The sequence below is a fragment of the Zea mays genome, chromosome 8 (genome assembly GCF_902167145.1).
Source record: "Zea mays cultivar B73 chromosome 8, Zm-B73-REFERENCE-NAM-5.0, whole genome shotgun sequence".
NCBI classification, from domain to species: domain Eukaryota; kingdom Viridiplantae; phylum Streptophyta; class Magnoliopsida; order Poales; family Poaceae; genus Zea; species Zea mays.
Window position 1 is genome coordinate 86,633,684 of NC_050103.1, and position 19,971 is coordinate 86,653,654.

The 19,971-nt window shown below is 44.1% G+C and overlaps 1 protein-coding gene and 1 long non-coding RNA gene across 4 annotated transcripts in view; both read left to right on the forward strand.

Annotated features, from left to right (window-relative positions):
- The first annotated feature begins 4,634 nt into the window (after window positions 1–4,634).
- Window positions 4,635–6,667, forward strand: LOC103635501 (uncharacterized). Its single transcript, XR_557411.4, has 2 exons — window positions 4,635–6,370; window positions 6,448–6,667. It is a non-coding gene; the product is annotated as an uncharacterized lncRNA (long non-coding RNA).
- Window positions 6,668–7,906: 1,239 nt separating this feature from the next.
- Window positions 7,907–19,971, forward strand: part of LOC103635502 (serine-rich adhesin for platelets) — a 44,211-nt gene continuing 32,146 nt past the window's right edge. Inside the window, exons 1-4 of one of the 3 annotated variants that reach the window (XM_020542438.3) lie at window positions 7,937–10,720; window positions 10,847–11,086; window positions 11,825–11,954; window positions 19,468–19,885. In XM_020542438.3, the coding sequence (XP_020398027.1) occupies window positions 8,025–10,720; window positions 10,847–11,086; window positions 11,825–11,954; window positions 19,468–19,885 (3,484 nt within the window). In that variant the 5' untranslated portion in view covers window positions 7,937–8,024. Of the gene's footprint in view, window positions 10,721–10,846; window positions 11,087–11,824; window positions 11,955–19,467; window positions 19,886–19,971 lie in introns of all 3 variants that reach the window. The other 2 variants (XM_008657937.2, XM_020542437.3) reach the window with 2 other exon arrangements.

Genomic DNA, 19,971 nt, shown 5'->3' on the forward strand with positions numbered 1-19,971 from the left:
GTGGCTACAGCCTCGGGGAATCTTTGTAAAGGCTACGTAGTGAAACCCTGCCTATTCACCTTGGTAGTGTTTAAGGGTTTGATCGGCCCGAGGCAAGAGGGAATCACGACTTGTGGGTAAAGTGTGCAACCTCTGCAGAGTGTTATGAAACTGATATATCAGTCGTGCTCGCAGTTATGAGCGGCCAAGGGAGCTCCAGTGATTAGTGGTACTTGATCAGAGATGGTCGGATTACAGGTGGCAACGAGGTTGATGGTTCTTGGTTGACTCTGGTAATGGTAAGTGGTACTCTTTTCGTTTGGAAAGGAGTACGTTTGGGTTAATAACGTGGGTTAACTCTAAAACTTGGCTTTCTCTACTAGTAATAATAATCTGACCAACTAAAAGCAACTGATCGACTTACCCCCACATAAAGCTAGTCCACTACAACCAGACAGGACACTTGCTGAGTATGTTGATGTGTACTCACCCTTGCTCTACACACCAAACCCCCCATCCCCAGATTGTTAGCATTGCAACCCCTGCTCAGGAGAAGGCGAAGCCGTGGAAGAAGACTTCCAGGAGTTCCAAGACTACGACGACTTCTAGGCGTGGGTTAGCGGCAACCCCCAGTCGGCTGCCTGTGAAGGCCGCGTTTATCTATGTTTCTTTTCCGCACTTTGATGATTTGTAAAGACTATGTGGATGTCTCAGACATATGATGTAATCGACTACTATTTCCCTTTTTAATACTATTTGAGCACTGTGTGATGATGTCCATGTTATGTAACTGCTGTGTACGTGAATTGCTGATCCTGGCACATACATGGTTCGCATTCGGGTTGCCTTCTAAAACCGGGTGTGACAGATACAGAAGTCCAAAGTTGGCTCATTCCCACTGTTTTTTAGATTTCATGGTTAGGGTGACTCATAAACTTTTGCAAATTACTCCATGTTTCACCACAAAACATGGAAATCCCCAAACATGAAAGTTGCTTATCTTTTGTTACTCTATCACTTTGATGCATACACTTTTGACTAAAAGTGCATAGAACTTGAAATCACCTTATAGGACACTATTTAGGGTTTTAGGGTTCCAAATTAGGGTTTTGAGTGTTCTAGGGTACATATGGCACTTAAGCTCTCTAAGATTAACCTTCCTTGAATATTTTTACCAACTTGTTGAGATCATACCATAGTGCTCATTTCACAAGGCCATAGGTCTCTAATCCTTAAGGAGAGATACTCTAACCTAGGTTCAAGAATCCCTTTTACCAAGTCAAAGCATCACATCACATGTTTGTGTTGAAATTTTAGCCTAGTGGATGCATCCTAGGTGTATCATACATAATGAAATGCCAATGCATATGGTGTCATGCCAAAGTTTTAGTTTTCGTAACACCAAGAGTGTTACACCACCATGGACCAATCTTTCATTATAGCACTCGAAGGCTCAGCCCTGACATGGTACACCAGACTGCCGCCATTATCAATCGACTCATATGGAAAACCCCTCGCGACAAATTCTTGTTAAATTCCCAAGGGTACAGGCTGGACACATATGCCCTGGCAGAATTATCACTCTGCAGGCGGTAGGAGAAAGAAACCCTTCGGGAGTACTACAAAAAGTTCCTGCTCCTAAAGTCACAACTGCCCTCTATCGATGACCACATAGCCATCCACTACGCAATCAGTGGTCTTCACGCCGGCATCTTATAAAGTCACTACATAAGAGACCCACCCAAAACCTTGCAAGAGTTATATCAGCTATTCGAAAAGTATGCCCGGTCCGAAGAGCTCCACTAGAGAAAAGTCAAGTCACAACAGAAAACCAAGGACACTCCGCAGTCCAGCAGGACATGGGTCAGGCCTGCACAGTCGAACTCAGGCCAGCCAAACCGTAACCAGTCCCAAGTGCACACCATCGCTAATCAGCAGCAGACTGGAGACACCGCTCTCGCCACAAGTACCCCAAGCAACAGGGTCGCGGTGTCACCCGGATTTAAGGGCCAAATCCAGGCACAAATCAAATGTTTGCTAGGATCAAGTCTCATACCTATGATGACTCATGGTACAGAAATGAATGACATATATTTACTATATAATAGTAGTTCTGTACAAAATAAATAAATAATTACATCATAAGAAGACAACGATCCAGCAACCATAATTGACTGGGAGACGACGGACTAGACCTCTCACGAACTCATCGCGTCATCCTTCATCCTTCTTATCTTGTGGTACCTGTCCTTGACCTAGGGGGATGTGAGTACAACAAGAGTGGGCTCACATACGTTCATTACTCAACAAGTTGTGAGAAATAATGTGCATGAGCTCACTTACAATGGGGCTCATGTGAAGTGTAAGGCTTACCAAAAGATATGGTTAAAGCTGAGCATTGCTTTTAAAGTTGGTCAAAGTTTTATTAGAAGTTACTAGGCATAAGTAGATACCATCCCAAATAAATAAGAGATCAAAATTAATAATAACACCCACAATGCAATGCAAATGACAGATTAAGTTTAATTCCATAATTTAATCATGCGAGAGTCCTGAGTTGCTCTTGACCGTGAGTACGGCTGATATACCAGTTTTACACTCTACAGAGGTTGCGCCCTTTACCCACAAGTCGTGTTACCCATTTGCCAAGGGATCGTGACTTCCCATTCATCTCTACCGAGGAGACGAGGCAGGGTAGCACTACAAGGCCTTTACAAAGTTCCACCAGCTTCAAAAAACCCGCTATAATTTTTGAGAAGGACAATATAGGAATCCCTCATCCGAAAAGCCATCGCAACATGATTGACCCGAGAACTTCCCTATACCGCAACTGCTCTACCACCCTTGCCCCTTTCGGGTAAGGTAGTCTTCCACTAGCTTTCCTAATTAGTCAGCCAATGGCGTCCCATTCCATCCTTGTGGTAGCATGATTATCTCAAGTTAAGCTCAATGTTCCAATTAACACAATGATCTTGTCATGAACTATAATTAAAACAGCAACATAATTAGAACATGATCATAATTCAAATGTAACATTAATCCCAAAACCAGGTAGAGCAATAGCAAGTCTACCCAATAATTCATTTATCTGCAAGGGGTGGGGTAAACAAATCTAGGGAAACCTATTAGGTCCCATCAAATTAACCTAAGCATGTCACAGTGATTAACAGAGAACATTATTAGGTAAAGAAAAGTGATCAAGGGCACAACTTGCCTTAGACTTTGAGATTCCAAGGTACTTCTCCAAGTTGGTCTTCGGGTTTCTCGTGACCTCGCTGCTACTCGTAGCAATACATACAAATAGGCAAGTAGTACATAAAAATAACATTACAACAAACATGAAAACAAACAGTGTAATAATATTGTACGCGTTGCTACGAGGTCGTGGGTTCAAGAATCACCGGAATCGGAGTACTGTTAAGAAGATATGATTTTCTGAAGTTTTATGTGATTAAATAGTAAAAATACATTCTATATTCATTACTACAAATCATGTGAGAAAAGGTATAACCAACTTAAGGTTAATCTATGTTGTATCTTGATTAGAGATGTAGTCGGATTATAATTATAGACAAATTTACTTTGGTTAGAAAGATTAATCTACATAGATTAAACTAATATAATTATAAAAGTATGTGACACGATACAAATAGTGTGGTTACCGCATATGCAATATTATTACGAAGCCAACGCAACTAAAATGGAGTTAAAACGAGCAATATATGGCTTAAATGAGTTTCAGGTCATTTTTATAATTAAAATCGAGCCCTAGGGACTTATTTGCAATTATCCAGGGACTTTGGTGTATGAATTCTCTATAACCGAGGATGGCGGGTTGATTTATTAAGTTTCTGAGGTCTCTTTCACAAAAGGACGCAGCCGAAGGGGTATGAATCTATCATGGTCAATCGGATATGGACGATCTAGATTAGATATACGTGGGCCCGAAGCGGTATGTGATTTCGATCGCCCGCTGTAAACCCAAAATATTAACATGTGACTTAAGGAAATCCTTTAGAGAAAAAAATAATAATAATCATCAAAATAAGTACCATTGATGAATAATTAATCTTTAGAGTTCACCCCTTTCCAAAGTAAATCGTCATAATAAAATAATGTTAGCTAAACCATATCTTGATAAAGATTTAGACATTTGAAAATGTTTTCTATCAAAACAAAGGAATAATAATTTAATTTCAAATTATAAAAGAGAATAGAAAACAGAAAATGAGTAAAAAGAAAGGAAAGTGTAATGAAGTCAATTGTTTCCTTCTACGATTAAATAATAGGAAGAAAAGAAAAATAAATAAACAATATTATTGCCAACAGAAGGAATGGTATTCGCATTAGGATTATTTTTGACACTTGGAAATTCAAAGTTCAAAACAAGAGTTTAAAAATTAGTTTGAAATTTGCAAATTAGAGAAATAAAAATAAAAATAAAAAAGGAAAGGTAGCCATACCTGCACTTGGGCTGATTTCCCCATGTCTCGGCCCACCAAACTCCCCTGCGTAGCCTAGTCAAGGGTCCGGCGTTGACCAGTGGGCCATGGCTGGCGGTCTCAGCGTGTACTCACCCTTTGCGTGATGCCGATGACAAGCGGGCCCGTACGCCAAGTCGTCACTGAAATCACGGACCCTCAGACACTAAAATCACGGACCCTCGAGCTAGCCCCGCTTCCCTCACGGTATCGCTGCCAGTGGACCCAACCTCACCACGCCATGCACCGTCACTGCCACATGGGGTCCCGCTCCACTGTTCTTCTTCATATCAACCACCTTGAGGGATTTGTGTGTCGTCGCAACGACCGCACCTGGAACCCTGTCGGTGCATAAAAACCCAGACCGCGACCCTATAGTCATCCGCATGCCCCCCATCTCGCCTCATAGACACCAGCCGCCGTTGGGAGAGAAGAGAGGAGGGAGTGGAGGCCCAGAGCACCACCAACACCGTCTTCTGCCACCACCGTCGTTCGGCCCTCGCTAGGAGGCCCAGAGGGTCCATCGTGTCGCGTGGGATCTAGGCGGACCTTCCCTCCTCTGGGAGTCAGTTGGGCTCACCGGGAATCGCTCGATGGAGTCAACTCGCCACAAGCATCCGCGCCCTGCCATAGACCAACCCCTCCACGACAATTGCTCGGCGGTAAGATCATCCCCACCTGGTCACCTTAGGCTCCTCTCTATATAGCACCGGTTTAATTTCGAGATACTACAACTAAGCGAATGTTGGTCGTGCGACGACGAGCTCGCCGCCGTGGCTAGCTCGGGCGCGGCCGCCCAGCTGGTCGTCGGGGTCGAGGAGGGTGCCCTAGCCATCGATTCGATCTTGGGCGACTCGGATTTGAGGGTGTACCGATCGCTAGATATCGAGCGGACCGCAGAGATTGAACTGATGGTGTATCCCTCGTAGTCGGTTGTGCGCCGTCCGATCTGAATCTGACGCATGAAAACCCATCCAATTCTTTAAAATCTGGAGCATTGATCTTGATCCGAGGGTTGTCGGTTGGAGTCTGTTCGGTCTAATCTGGATCATCCAATGGAGATCCAATGGCCAGAGGTCATCGATACCCCTTCGGCTGAACGGTTTTACATAAGAGACCCTGATCTTTTAATATATCAACCTGCCATCCACACCAGTATTAAGATCAATACGATCAGGTCCCAATACTTATGAAACCAACCCTTAGCTTTTCACAAATAAAACCAGTAGTCCAAAGGATTTGCTGATTTGTATAAATTTGATTTTAAATTGATTTTTAGTATAAAGGTAATTCATACAACTTTGAAAATCAATAACTTCTACTATATAACTCCAAATTACTCCATTCAAGTTGCACTAGCCTCGTAATAAAATTGTCTACACTTTGGTAACCCTATTTTTTATCACGTGACATGTTTTTTTAAAAGAATACTTATGTTCTTTGGATTAACTTTTTTAATTAAAGTTAAAATGATGTTTTCAGTCCCTAGTTATAACTTGACCTCTATTCAAGTTATACCATAGGTTTAAAATTAGTTCTTTAATTATAATGTCTTTCTCACCTGAATTATAATCGATATAGAACATTAGTTTCAATATTCAATCCTCTGAACCTTCCGAAAGTCATATCTCTTTAACCATAACTCCGTTCTTAGACATTCTACAATCCATGATCTCATAGCATCGCGTAGAATTTACTATTTGATTTCTTCATATATTTATTTTATTATTTATATTTTTTTCTTATACAAAATTTGGCCCTTACATTATATGTGGTATCTTCTACATTGTCACATGGGTATGATTCTATGATCTCCGCGTACGACGGCTATGACTCACTCTTCACCGCGGGGCATTGTCATTTGGCACTAAGGAGTTTGGGATCACCATCCATGTAGGCTGCGATAAAAGGTACGTAAACTCTGCTTCTCCCTTATTTGACGCTACGATGATGCAAATGTGATACAAATGCTTGACAAATTTTGCAGGATGGACGAGAAGTACAAGGTGGTGATTAATGATGCCACATGATCAGCCTGTTGCATTTGAGAATGATGTTAGCGGGCTACTCCACTAATATCTAGGTCTTCGACCGTGCCGTGTGACGTAATAGTTGATGTAAATTTAGAGAGTAACACTAAACTGGTTGTCGGTAAAGAATTTATGAGATATTATGCCTCATTTTTATATAATCATTATGCACTAATATTTTATCGTATAATTATGTGTCATCGTAACGCACGGACATTGTACTAGTCTCTTATAAAACACCAATTTTCCAAGTTTCCACCGTCGTTTTTCCAAAAAAGTCCTTACAGTTCTTTTTAATCTAACCCATGGTCATCATCGTTGTACGTTATCAAGTGTCGTGAACCGTTACCTCCTATATGAGTCATGAGAAAACACTCAAACCCAACACAACATGAAGCAGCACGCAACGCTCCCGAATAATACCACCTCGCTAGCTAAAGGAGGACGGACAACCGAGTTAGCTATAAAAATGGATAGGTCTTCCTGTTAACTCATATATTTCTTGATCTTTTGGCTAAGATAAAATGCATTGGCTGCAGTTTGATATCTAATATATGGGTTATATGTCTATTTTAACTTTAGATTTATTATGTATGTGAATAATTCAATTTAATTTTAAATTTATCTTTTATCCATCATACTAGCTTATCATGCTGTTAGACCGTTTTCACTTAGAGCATCTCCAAGAGAGGTTCTAAACATGGTCCTATTTTAAATATAGGGATTAAAACAATAAAACATCCTTCCAACAGCGGGTTATAGGCCTCGTTCTCTCGTGCCCTAAATATAGTATCCTATATAATGGAGCACTATCTTCATTTTCAATTAATCTCCAACTATTTATTTTCTAATAATATGATTTATTTGCTAAATAGCATTATTTAAGTCCTATTAGAGTAAATATTTTTTGAGACCCTAAATATTTTAAATACGGTCCTATTTAAAATTTTTCGATTTTATTTTAGGATTTGTTGTTGGAGATGTTCTTATCGTTATCCAAAACATATAATAAATAAAACATTAATATTAGGCTAGTCACAATGGGGATTTTATGTCTCTGTTTCAAAAAATGCCACATAAGCTTTATGAATGAATGAAACACCCTCTCTCAATAGAGAGTTTCATCTCACTATTTCATATATCAACATACTTCTTAAATGCTGTATATAAATAACCAATAGGATTTACTTAATTATATGAAGATGAAACAAAACACTCTCAGTGGAGGTTTCACACAGTTTCAAAGACATTGGAAACGAGTTAATATGGTTTCATCCTTATGAAACTCCATAAAACCTTTCTTTCTTAAATGATGTGACATGTCATCCAAATAGCTGATTTAGTAGACTAATTAATACATGAAACATATCATGAAACAAAACCTTCATTGTAAATAGCCTTATGATGAAAATGTATAAACGGAAGCAACCATCGGGTCCCCTCAAATCAATCGATCACACGCGTCCCGCCCCATTCGGCCATTCCCAGCCTTCGAGAGGTCGCCGCCGCCGGTCGCTGCTCCGCCGACTCGGGGATGCCACCGGCGGTAGCGCCCGCCTCGCCGCGCCAAGACCCTAGCGGCTCCAGTCTTTCCGCCGCAGCCGCCGCGGCTTCCATGGCGAACCCGGTCCTAGGGCTTGGCCTCGCGCCACCGGGCGCTGAGCCCTCCGCCGGAACGCCACCGTCTTCACGCCGCGCGCCGCGCTTGGCCAAGCGGCGCCACGCGCCCGCCTCCTCCCGTTTCCGCGCGGCGCAGGCCTCAGTCGGAACATGGAACCCGTTTGGCGGCGGCGGCGGTACGGATGGACAGACTCGAGGTTTTGTGTTTGGTGCTGCTTCCCCAGTGAGCCAGCAGCCTTCGGAGCCAGCAGTGGAGATATCTTCATCCAGTGAGGCGCCCTTCGTGTTTCAGAGTGTGAGGGAGAACCTTCCTCGGTTTGAGGAGGGATTGTCTGGTTCATCAATGCTCCCTGATAAGATGGGGAAGCTGAACCTGCGCACATCAGGTGAGGTTGGCGATGGTCTCGGTCAGGGGAGGGATCGAAAGGATGGAAGTTCAGCATTTGGTGTTGATATATCTGGTTTGTTTTCTAACAAGGAAGATAATGGGCTCCAGGAGAAGCTTACACAGTTGAATTTAGGCCACAGAGAACCCTTGCAAAGTGAGAAGAGGGATAGTGCTAATGGTGTGCCACAAGCATTTGTGTTTGGATGTAATGGAGCTGGGAGTTTTGCTGATTGTAAGAACACAGTTGCCTCTGGTGCACAGTCAGATGATCCTAGTTCAGTTTGTGGCACTGATGCAAAAGCTATGGCTGGGAAGTCGACGCAATTCAATATAGGCAGTCAAGCACCTTCCTGGGGTGGAGGGATTGAGGGTACTAATGGAGCACCAGAAGCTTTCACGTTTCAAAGTACCGCAGTAAGTGGTCATGTGGATAATATAAACAATGTTGTCTCCGGTGCCAATACCAGTGCCAATACAAGTTCGTCCACTGTTGCTAAAGGTGTGGGTGATGTAGATTTGCTTCCAGAAAAGTTAACACGGTTGAATATAGGAAGTGACATGCCCTTGCATGAGTCGAAAAGTGGTTATCAGCCCAAAGTGTTTAGAGCAGTCCAAGGGACAATTTTTGGAAATGAAACAAGCAGCACATCAGATAGGAGCAGTGAATTCCTCTCTGCAAATAGCAATACTTCTAGTTCAAGCAGTGATTTGTTCTCTACAGCAAATAGCAACACTTCTAATTCAGCTAATGGCACTTACTGTTTTCCTCCAGAGAAGACACCAGATTTGAATGCAGGAGAGGGAGTCATGTCGGAGAGCTTGGAAAGTGATAGTTCTAACTGTCCACCACAAACCTTTTTATTTGAAAGAAATGAAACCCGAAGCTCTGTTTCACACTCTGCAAGCATAGCCATGGATGACGGTGGCAATTTTGTCAATCACAAAAATACTGACACCTGTAGTTCAGCTCGTGGTACATTTGATTATGCAGGTGCTCTCCCAGAGAAGATGACGAAATTAAATATAGGATGCAGAAATTCATACCATAGCAGGAAAGATGAAACTGCTACTGAACCACCAGAAGTATTTGTATTTGGGTGTAATGTTTCTAGCTTTTCTTCTACCCATACTGCAAGTAAATCACATGATCCCACGACTCCTGAATTTTGTTTTCAAAGTAAAGCAGAGGCAACTTCAGGATATGGGGCTGTTCCCCAAACCAAAGTTCAGGAGTCATACTTGTTTACGACTTTGAATAATTCTTGTAGTCCCTCTACTTTTGAGAATGCAGTTCCTGCTTTCAGTTTTGGGACAATGGATGCAGAAATAGAAACTGCTCCAGATGATCATTTTTCTGTCAAACAGGATTTGCCTGGGTTTTCCAGGGAGACCTTATTTGGTTTAGACAGTATAAAATCTGCATACAAGGACAAAAGGGAAGCACACAAAGGCAAAATGAAAAATAAAAGGCCAACTAGGCTAAAGCAACATGCTCAGCTCCATCAGGTTATTTCTAAGGAAGCCTGTAACGATGGAAAATCATCAGATTTAGCAGGTGACTATTCACCAATGGATTGTTCGCCATATCCTGCAGAAGCTGAACATGTGCCAACAGAGGCATATGTGGCTTCTGGTCAGCCCGTTCACATTGGTGATAGTGTTATCTCAAACTGGAACACCAGCTGTGCTGAAGATGATGTAGTTTCTGCAACCGAGCACTTGATTATTGATGTAAACCTACCAATGTTTGGAGATGAAGGTAGAGGACCGAAACTAGATGCATCTGAGAGCAATTTTGGTAGCAGCTTTTCTAGTTTTCAAGGAGATCAAAGTAATGGACCACAGCATTCTTTCACTAATATTGGGCAAGACTGTAACGATAATACCTACAGAACTCCCCATGATTTTGTTGAGCCTCCTGCTTTTCAATCAAGCTCATCAAATTTCAGTGGGCTGAACTTTAGATTCGGTGTGTCATCCTCTCCACAAATCTCTGCAGCAGCACAAAGACGTAACACAAGAAGGAAGTTAAGAACAAAGGGCAGTCTGGCATCGAAACCTTCAACTATCGGCTCTTTTGAACAGTCAAAATCTTCACAAGATACTAAGGGCATGCGGTTTTTCTGTGAAACAAGCAAAAATGAAGACCCAGTGAAAGAGCAACCGTCAAGAAAGTCTTCTACTTCTGCGGCCTTGGAGGCTTGTGAAACCTGGCGTACTAGGTTTGTGTGAACATGTTTAATGCTATCTTACTATCTCAATTTTCATGTATTGTATATAATTTTGTATTAACTCATGTGATTACACACAATTTCATATAGCATAGCCTGTTGTTTCATTTGTTCCAGTGGAAATAAAGCCTATGAAAATGGGCACTTTGCTACTGCAGAGGATTATTATACCCGTGGAATAAACTCTGTTACCCACTATGGTGTTTCTGGACATTGTTCTCGCGCATTGATGCTGTGTTACAGCAACCGTGCAGCTACAAGAATGTCGCTTGGCATGATGTGGGAAGCACTTCAAGATTGTTTGACTGCTACATCAATTGACCCCACCTTTCTTAAAGCTAAAGTTAGAGCTGCCAAGTAAGTCTTTCTTTATCTTCAATTCAACCTTTTCTTCTATTGGTTAAATATGTATTGGTATTATTTTAAACATGTAAGTACGGTGAGTTTAGTGATTGCAACCATAGTAAGTCTAAGAACATTCTGTTATGTTCCCACTGGAATGTGCTGCTTTTATATGTAACATGCCATGATAGCTTATCAATGTTTTCAACCATATGCTTGGTTGCGAAATCATAGGTACACGTTTTAGCACAATTATGCTTTGATATTTCAGCTTGAGTATAACCATGTTATATTTGAAATGGATAAAAATGTATTCTACTGGGAATATGTTCACTTCATTAGTTGAGTTGGTTAGGTGGTCTGAGTAGCACTCAGGTCCTAGGTTCGACTCCCCGTGGGAGCGAATTTCAGGTTGTGGTTAAAAAAAATCCCCTCGTCTGTCCCACGCCAAAGTACAGGTCTAAGGCATGGCTCCGGTCGTTCTCACATGGGCTACAGTGCACCTATGTATAGGTGGGGCAGGGGTTCGGGGGATTTCTTGACCTGCGTTAGAAGGTCTTGTTAATATAATGCCCGAGGGTTGTCTTACCCCAGGTCGAATTTTTTTATGTTCACTTCGCTTGTGTTATATTTGAGGGCTTGTCAGAGATTATTGACTCTGCAGCCTCAGTTGCACATATTTTCTATTTATTTATTGTTTTATTGCCTCCTTAAATGTCGATTAGGTTGATTTTTTATCATATATGATTGCAGTTGCCATCTTGCATTGGGCGATCTTGAAGATGCATTAAGGAGTTACATGGCCTGTTTGAACAGTAACACTGGGAGTTCTTCTGACCCTAAAATATTAGCCGAGGCTTCTGATGGCCTGGAAAGAGTCAAGGTATCTTGTTTTTTTGCTAGAGCTGACCTTAAATATATAAATGGCATACCTTAAATGTATAAAGGGCAGATCTAGTGCTAGAGGCTCTTACATGAGTGGGGTCTGGTAAAGGGATAAACTGAAGCAAGCCTTCCCCTGCAAATGCAGAGAGTCTGCTTTGAACCCACGACCTGGTAACTCAGTGAGAGCTCTCACCACTTTATTAGGCTTGCCCTTCACCTTAAATGCATCTGTTCACTATATCTAACTTTTACATTCCATATTTTATACATATTTAAATTGATATTTGTGTGGAAGGGCCTCTAGTTGAGTTGATTAGGTGGTCTGAGTAACACTCGTTAGGTCCTGAGTTTGACTCCCCGTGGGAGCGAATTTCAGGGTGGGGTTAAAAAAAATCCCCTCATCTCACGCCAGAGCACAGGTCTAAGACTCGTCCGCGGTCGTGGTCGTTTTCACATAGGCTATGCTGGTACGATGCCGTTGTGTATGGGTGGGGTAGGGGTTCGATGGTTTTCTTGACCTGCGTGAGAAGGGTTTAGGGTTAGGTTTTCTTGACCTGTGTGAGAAGGTCCTCTTTTTAATACAATACCCGGGGGGTTGTCTTATCCTCGCATGCCGAGTTTTTTTCTTTCTAAATTGATATTTTTTATCGTTTTATGATCCAATGTTTTCGACTCGAGTGTTAGCAGTATCTGCCGTGTACTAGGCAAGGATAGCAATCTGTGCTATTATGGATAGAAACCAGGCTAGTTATGGTAGGAGAGATCCTGATTGGTGTAGGGGATCAATCTGTATCAGCCCACACTAGGAAGGCATGATACTGATTGATAGAGGAGATCAATCTGACACTATTTCTATAAGCCACACATGATCTCCTCTTCCTATAAATACTGTAACCGACTGACACTCTATTCATTCAATACACAATAGCCTACACAACATATCTCTCTCACATCGAGAAGCCGAGTCGAGGCATGCAGCTACCGACTAGTAGACTAGTCGTGATATTGTTATAATTTTCTATATATGCTAAGACTAAAAACATGCCGAAACACTAAAAACACCTCGTTTAGTATATCTTCATCCATCTCCATATTCTACAATACATCATTAAATATTAAACAAAGTCTTTTAGCGAGTCTTCTATTGTTCTCTTTGATTTCAAAGAACTTGTTTGGATTCAAAAACAGTACTTCCTGTACAGCAATATCCATCTAACTGTCTCACCTCTTATCAACAATAGAAATTACTTCATCCATTAATTGCTCTTTGTGTTACAAAAGCTTCCTTGATGCTCTTTTTTGCATGGTCCATAGCAGCCCGCATTCCAGCCATTGCTGGTCTTTCATCACCATCAACTATCCTCAACAATCTTCTACTGCTTGCCAAAATGCAACAGACAACACATGCTTTTCCTACTTCATTGTTCTTCAATGTGCTCTCACACCATTCATCACTAACAAAGAGAGATTTTAGTTTCAGCCCTTGTCTTTGTTTCCACATACTAGCCAATGTTTTTTTAATCCAGGCATGTTTAAATTTACCCACACAAGGACACCTGGGACCTGGGGTTATACTTGATCCATGCAAACCCGTCAGGTAGAAGGCTTGGTCACTCTCTGTACCTGTAGTTATCTTGTACAGGCATACTAGAAGGAGCATCTATTATTTCTGTAACAGGCTCCACAATGTTCATTGCAGTTGAAAAAATTAAATATTTTGCATTACGCTTTAGCAACAGGTTCCCCCCCCCCCCCCCCCCCCCGAAAAACGCAGGAGAGCTGCGCATCTTTATATTAAGAAGGGGAAATTAAGGTCCAAGAGGACCAGTACAAAAAACCACCCTATGGTGGCCAGCAACAAGCATAAATAAAACTATCCATAGGACTAAGATACAAAAGGACGACCAAGGGAAAAAATTAAGTCGGGCCTGCTGCGCCTAGCGCAGCAGCAAGCCCAAGGCTTCCGAGATGTTTGGCACCAGCCAGCACCCATAAGGATAGCTCGTCGATGAAGCTTCTATGCACCTTGCCAATGGTTGGTAAATCTCCATCGAAAATAACTCTGTTTCTATGCAACCAAAGGCACCATGCTCCCAAAATAATGGCACTGTTGACTCCCTTTCTCTTGCTTCTGTGCACCTGAATGGTCACTAGTCCCCACCAATCAGCAAAATTAGTATCCTCTGGTCCTGGAGTTAAGTGGCCCATACCAAAGGGGGAGAGGATGCTATGCCAAAACTGCCTGACGAAGACACAACCAGTCAACAGATGCTGATCTGTTTCTTGCTCTTGTTCACAAAAAGGGCATGCTTCAGGATGGGGAAGACCTCTTTTTTGCAGCCTGTCAGCTGTCCAACACTTATTCTGCATGACTAACCATAAAAAGGTCTTGCACTTAGGAGGAGCCCAAGATTTCCAAAGTCTTTTCCAAGGTTCGAAGGTGATGGAGCCCAAAAACAGAACCTTGTAGCAAGACCTAGAAGAGAAAAGGCCCGAAGACTCGAATCTCCACACATGGTGATCCTCCCGAAGAGTGAGCACGATCTCACCCAGGGTGTCCCAAAGCGTAAGGTATTGCTGTATCCCTACAAGGGAGAGGGTTGGCTTGATGTGCCTGACCCACAACATGCCCTCTAAGGCTTGATGCACTGTCCTGGTAGAGGCAACCTTTTTATCCACCTTTGAGATCACTTCAGGTGCCAACTCAGCGATAGAGCACCCATTTATCCATCTATCCCTCCAAAAAAGGGTGTTTTTGCCATTGGCCACATTAGTGTACATCGAACTGGCCACTAGTTTCCTTACTTGTGACTGAACAGGGAGATCCAATCCACTCCAAGGCCTATTCGAGTCAGTCTTGATGAGCCAAAGCCATTTAGCTTGCAGCGCCCAACTCTTATATATCAGGTTTGGGATACCAAGTCCACCAAGGTCCAGCGGTCTGGTGACTTTATCCCACGCCACAAGGCAATGCCCACCTTTCACATCTTTTCTACCCTTCCATAAGAAACCTCGCCGAATTTTGTCAATAGCACTGATAACCCACTTGGGAACATTCATGGCGATGAAAAGATATACGGGGATTGCAGAGAGCACGAACCGGACCAAGGTTGCCCTGCCAGCAAGGTTTAGTAGTGGAGCCTTCCAACCGGGCAGCCGGTTAGCTATCTTGTCAACCCACTGCAAAAGGTCCCTCCTCCCCAACTTCTTATCAGAAACAGGCAGCCCCAAATAGTTGCATGGAAAAGAAGCCGAATTGCACTGCAAAATGTTACAACTGTCCTGAACAATCTGATCATCACAACTGAGAGGGATAGCACAACTTTTTCGCAAATTCACAACTAAGCCCGAGGCCTCTCCAAATCAATCCAGGATCATTTTGACACAAATAAGATCGTCAACTGCAGGCTTGACAAAAAGAACCACATCATCTGCGTAAATCGAGAGACTAGATTTCACGTTTCTGATGGCCAGGTCATGCAGCAATCCACTTTCCTCAGCATGCTTGAATAAGCTACTAAGCACATCCATCACGATTATGAAAAGCATAGGAGATAAGGGGTCGCCTTGGCGCAGCCTCCTCCGATGACGAATATAATCCCCTGGAGTTCCATTCAATAGCACTTGTGTGGAAGAAGTTGATAACAAATTGAACACGAGACCGCACCACCTGGGCCCGAAGCCAAGATGGGATAACACTTCTAGGAGAAAGGCCCAAGACACTGAGTCGAAAGCTTTTGTAATATCTAGCTTTAGAAACAGACCAGCGATCTTTTTCCTGTGAAAGGCCTTGATAGAATGCTGAACCAACATGTAGTTGTCATGAACGGAGCGACCCTTGACAAAGGCACTTTGATTTGTAGCCACCAGATTTTGAAGGTGCGGTGCTAAGCGATTAGCCAAGACTTTGGATACCAACTTGGCGAAGCTGTGAATAAGGCTAATTGGCCTGTAGTCTCCGGCTGTCTTGGCATCAACCTTCTTAGGGATAAGTGTTAGGTACGCAGAATTCATCATCCACAATTTGCGTGTGTTACCTTGGTGCAGGTTGATAACTGCCGCCATCAGATCAGCCTTAATTATGTGCCAACAAGTTTTATAAAATCTTCCCGTATAACCGTCTGGCCCCGGGGCTTTGTCCGAGGGAAGGCTAGCAATAGTGGCCCGGACCTCCTCCTCTGTAATGGGAAGGTCCAAGGCCCCAAGATCAACATTAGCACTGTGGCAAGCCTCCAAATCTAGAGTGAACTCACGCTGCTTCGCTACCCCCAACAGATTGGAGAAAAAATCAAACAAGACCTCCTGCTTTTGCTCTTGCGAGGTGACGATCTGGTCCCCATGCACTAATTCAGGTTTCGCTTTTTCCGATAGCAAGCCTGTACATGAAAAAAGGAAGTGTTGGCATCTCCCTCTTTCAGATATTTGATCCGCGATCTAAGTCTAGCAATTGTCCTTTCCAGAGATGCAAGCCCCAGGCAGTGATGCTTAAGCCTTCCTTTCAGCCATATCTCGTCCCCACACAACAATCTATTGTCTTGAGCAATCTCAAGTCTGTGCAAAATTTCCCTGGCCAAGCTAAGCTGAAATTTAACATTTCCGATCCTTTTATGACTCCACGACTGCAAGGCCTTTGCAAGCCTTTTCAACTTTAGAGCCATTCTTTCCAAGGGACAAGAAAACATCACTGGCTGCTCCCAAGAGGTAGCCACTGTCTCCAAAAAATCTGGAAACTTGGTCCAAAAACTCTCAAAATGGAATCTTCGCTTCCCCTTGACATTCTCATTAAGATGCAGAGCTAAGGGACAATGGTCATAGAGTTCTGAAGAGTTGCTATGGAGAATACAATCCGGATGGATCTCCTCCCAGCTGGCTGTACAGAAAACATGGTCAAGTTTAACAAGTGTAGGGACATTTCTCTCATTTGACCAAGTGAATTTCCTGCCTACCAACGAGATTTCTTTTAGCTCCAAGTCATGGATAAGTCTCCTGAATCTGCCCAGCATGGCCCTATTTATATTGGTATTGTTCTTGTCTTCTGAGCTGTAGATCTGATTAAAATCTCCAGCTATTACCCAAGGGCCAGCGCATGTCTCCCTGACATCCCTAAGCTCCTGGAGAAAGGAATGCTTGAGAGGGTCTTGGTGTGGCCCATAAACACCCGTGAACCACCACTGAGCACCACCTTCCTCTTGCAACTTGACTGAAACTGTGAAATCATGCACCAAACTCTCAATAACAGAATAGACTACCTCTCTACAAGCCACCAAAACACCACCTCTGGTTCCTTGCGCTGGGGAGTAAACGAAGTCACTAAACCCAGCACCAAGAATAGACAGGATGTCAAAAGCTGAGATAGAGCCTAGCTTAGTTTCCTGCAAACAGACAACCGCTGGTTTGATGCTAAGGACCAAGGACTTAACAATGTCTCTCCTAGACCTGTCATTCAGGCCCCTTACATTCCAGATAAGAAAAACAGGCTGCATTATAACAGGGTACACTAAAGAAACACGACCTACACCCCCTCCAATCAGGTTTGGGCCCGGCCTTCAACAGGCAATTCCCAGCCAAATAAGGCTGCCATGGCAGCAATATGCTCTCTGGAAAGTGCTGCATCAAAAAGGTGAACATACTTTTGGGCGTCTTCGAAGGAAATATGCTCCTGATCATCACAAAATCCCAGCTGCCTGCAGACTTTAGCTGCAGATTAGCCACCCTTCTGCTTCTCCTTGGATTGAAGTCATTGGGCAGGGTCTTCCTCTTCTTTCGCTTGGTAATCGGGGGGGGGGGGGGGGGGCAGCCAACAGCCTTGTAGCTGGCTTGGTAACATTATGCATGAAATCTTGTAACCTTTCAGTCCTCTCAATATCTGTCATCTGGGCCGCCGCTGCCTGGAATTCTTTTCTTCGTGAGTAGACTTTGAAACAGGGAGGCTTTACTTTGAATCTGCTGTCAGAGTGGTCTTGAAGGTGGGTAGGGGTGCCACTGTTAAGGCCCATAAGGCCCATATTGTCTGCCTATATGCCTATATATATGCTACAGTACCCGTGGGGGTCATTATCTCGCTTAATCAAGGTTAGTAACATGGTATCAGAGGAGGTTAGGGTTAGGGTTTACATCTAATCCGTCCCTCATCAATTTTCTCTGGCGCCGTCGCGTCGCTGCTGCGTGGTGCTGCGCCGTCCGCCCATCGCGGCCAGCCTTCTACCGTCCGCCCTACCGCCGTCGCGGTTCCATCCTCAGCCGCCGTCGCGGTTCTGCTTCCTCTGCCGCCGTCGCGGCGGATCTGGGCGGCCTCCATTCGCCATCCGCAGCCGCCGTCGCGGTTTCCCCGCTTCCTCTGCCGCGCCGTCGCGGTTCCCGCTTCCTCTGCCGCGCCGTCGCGGTTTTCCTTCAGTCCCGCAGGCCGCGGATCTGAGCTCTTGTGCCGTCCGCCTGCTGCCTGCTGCGCGCCTGCCTGCTGCCTGCTGCGCCGCACTGCGCCCTGCCTCAGCCGCCGTCCACCTGCTGTTGCCTGCTGCGCCGCACTGCGCCCTGCCTCAGCCGCCGCCCACCTGTTGCCTATTTGCCTGCTGCGTCGCACTACCTCCACCGCCTGCTGGCTTCTGCGCCCTGCCGCACCTCTGCAGTTGCTGTCTGCTGCATGCCGCAAGGGCTGCGGAACCGGATCTGCGCCGTCGATTTCTGCCGCACCTCTGCAGTTGTCTGCCTGCTGCACGCCGCAAGGGCTGCGGAACCAGATCTGCGTCATCGATTTCTGTGCCGTCCGTCGCCTCAGCAGATCTGGATCTGCGTCGTTCCTGCTTCTGCGCCGGTGCCTGCCATTGAGGGCAGAGTCATCAGGACAGCAGCCACTGTCCAACTCGGCTTCCGCGCCCAAGACCTCCGTCAACTCGTACTCGGGCTGCTGTAAGCTGCGGCTCCTCTGGTTTGTTTGGTTTCCGGTCTCCTGTTCCCTGATTTTCATTGAATTCAGTATGGCGACAAATGCTATTGTGGTCAATATCACTCTTGATGGCCAAAATTATCCAGAGTGGGCTTTCTGTGTTGAGACTGCACTTAGGGGACATGGATTACTCTTTCATTTGACTGATGTGGCACCTGTTCTTGCGGATGATCGTCGCAATGCTGCTGATATCAAAACATGGCAGCTTAATGATGGTAAAGTGATGGCTGCTATGGTAAACAGCGTCAAACCATCTATGATTATGAGTTTGTCTAAATTTCAAACTGCTAAAGCCATCTGGTCTCATTTGAAAGAGCGTTTTGTTCAGGACAGTGGTGCTCTATTACACACTCTCATGCAGCAGACACATGTTATTGAGCAAAATGATATGAGTATTGATGAGTACTACTCAGCCTTTGATCGCCTGATGAGTGCTTTGACATCTATGGTGCCTGCTTGTATTGCTGATCCGTGTCCGGCTCATAAGTTTATTGAAAAGTTCTTCACTTACAGATTTGTTATGGGCGTTCGGGCTGAGTTTGATTCTCTTCGTGCTCGTTTACTTCAGGGTTCTGACACTCTCACAATGGCTAAGGCGTTGTCTGCTTTACTTGCTGAAGAGACTCGTCTTAATTCTCTGACCTCTACTGGTGGTAATCCTCACAGTGTGTTGGCTGCTGCCCAGAAACCTAAGAATATTTTTAAGCCTTGTGATCATTGTGGCAAGACCAATCATCGATCTGAGCTTTGCTTTGTCAAGTTCCCTGATAAGTTGACTGATTTCCGTGCACGACGTGCTGCTCGTGGTCGTGGTCCAGGACCATCTAATAGAGGCTCAGTTGCTGTTGCTGCCACTTCGTCCGCTTGTACTTCAGAGTCGGCCTGGGTACTTGATTCAGGAGCTTCCTTTCATGTCACATCTGATCAGTCAAAGTTGGCTTCTACTACACCTGTCACAGATGGTGCTTCAGTGCAGACAGCTGATGGTACTGTATGCCACATTACTCATAAGGGTTATCTTTCAGATCCACACTTTACAGTACCTAATATTTTCTTTGTTCCTGAGCTATCT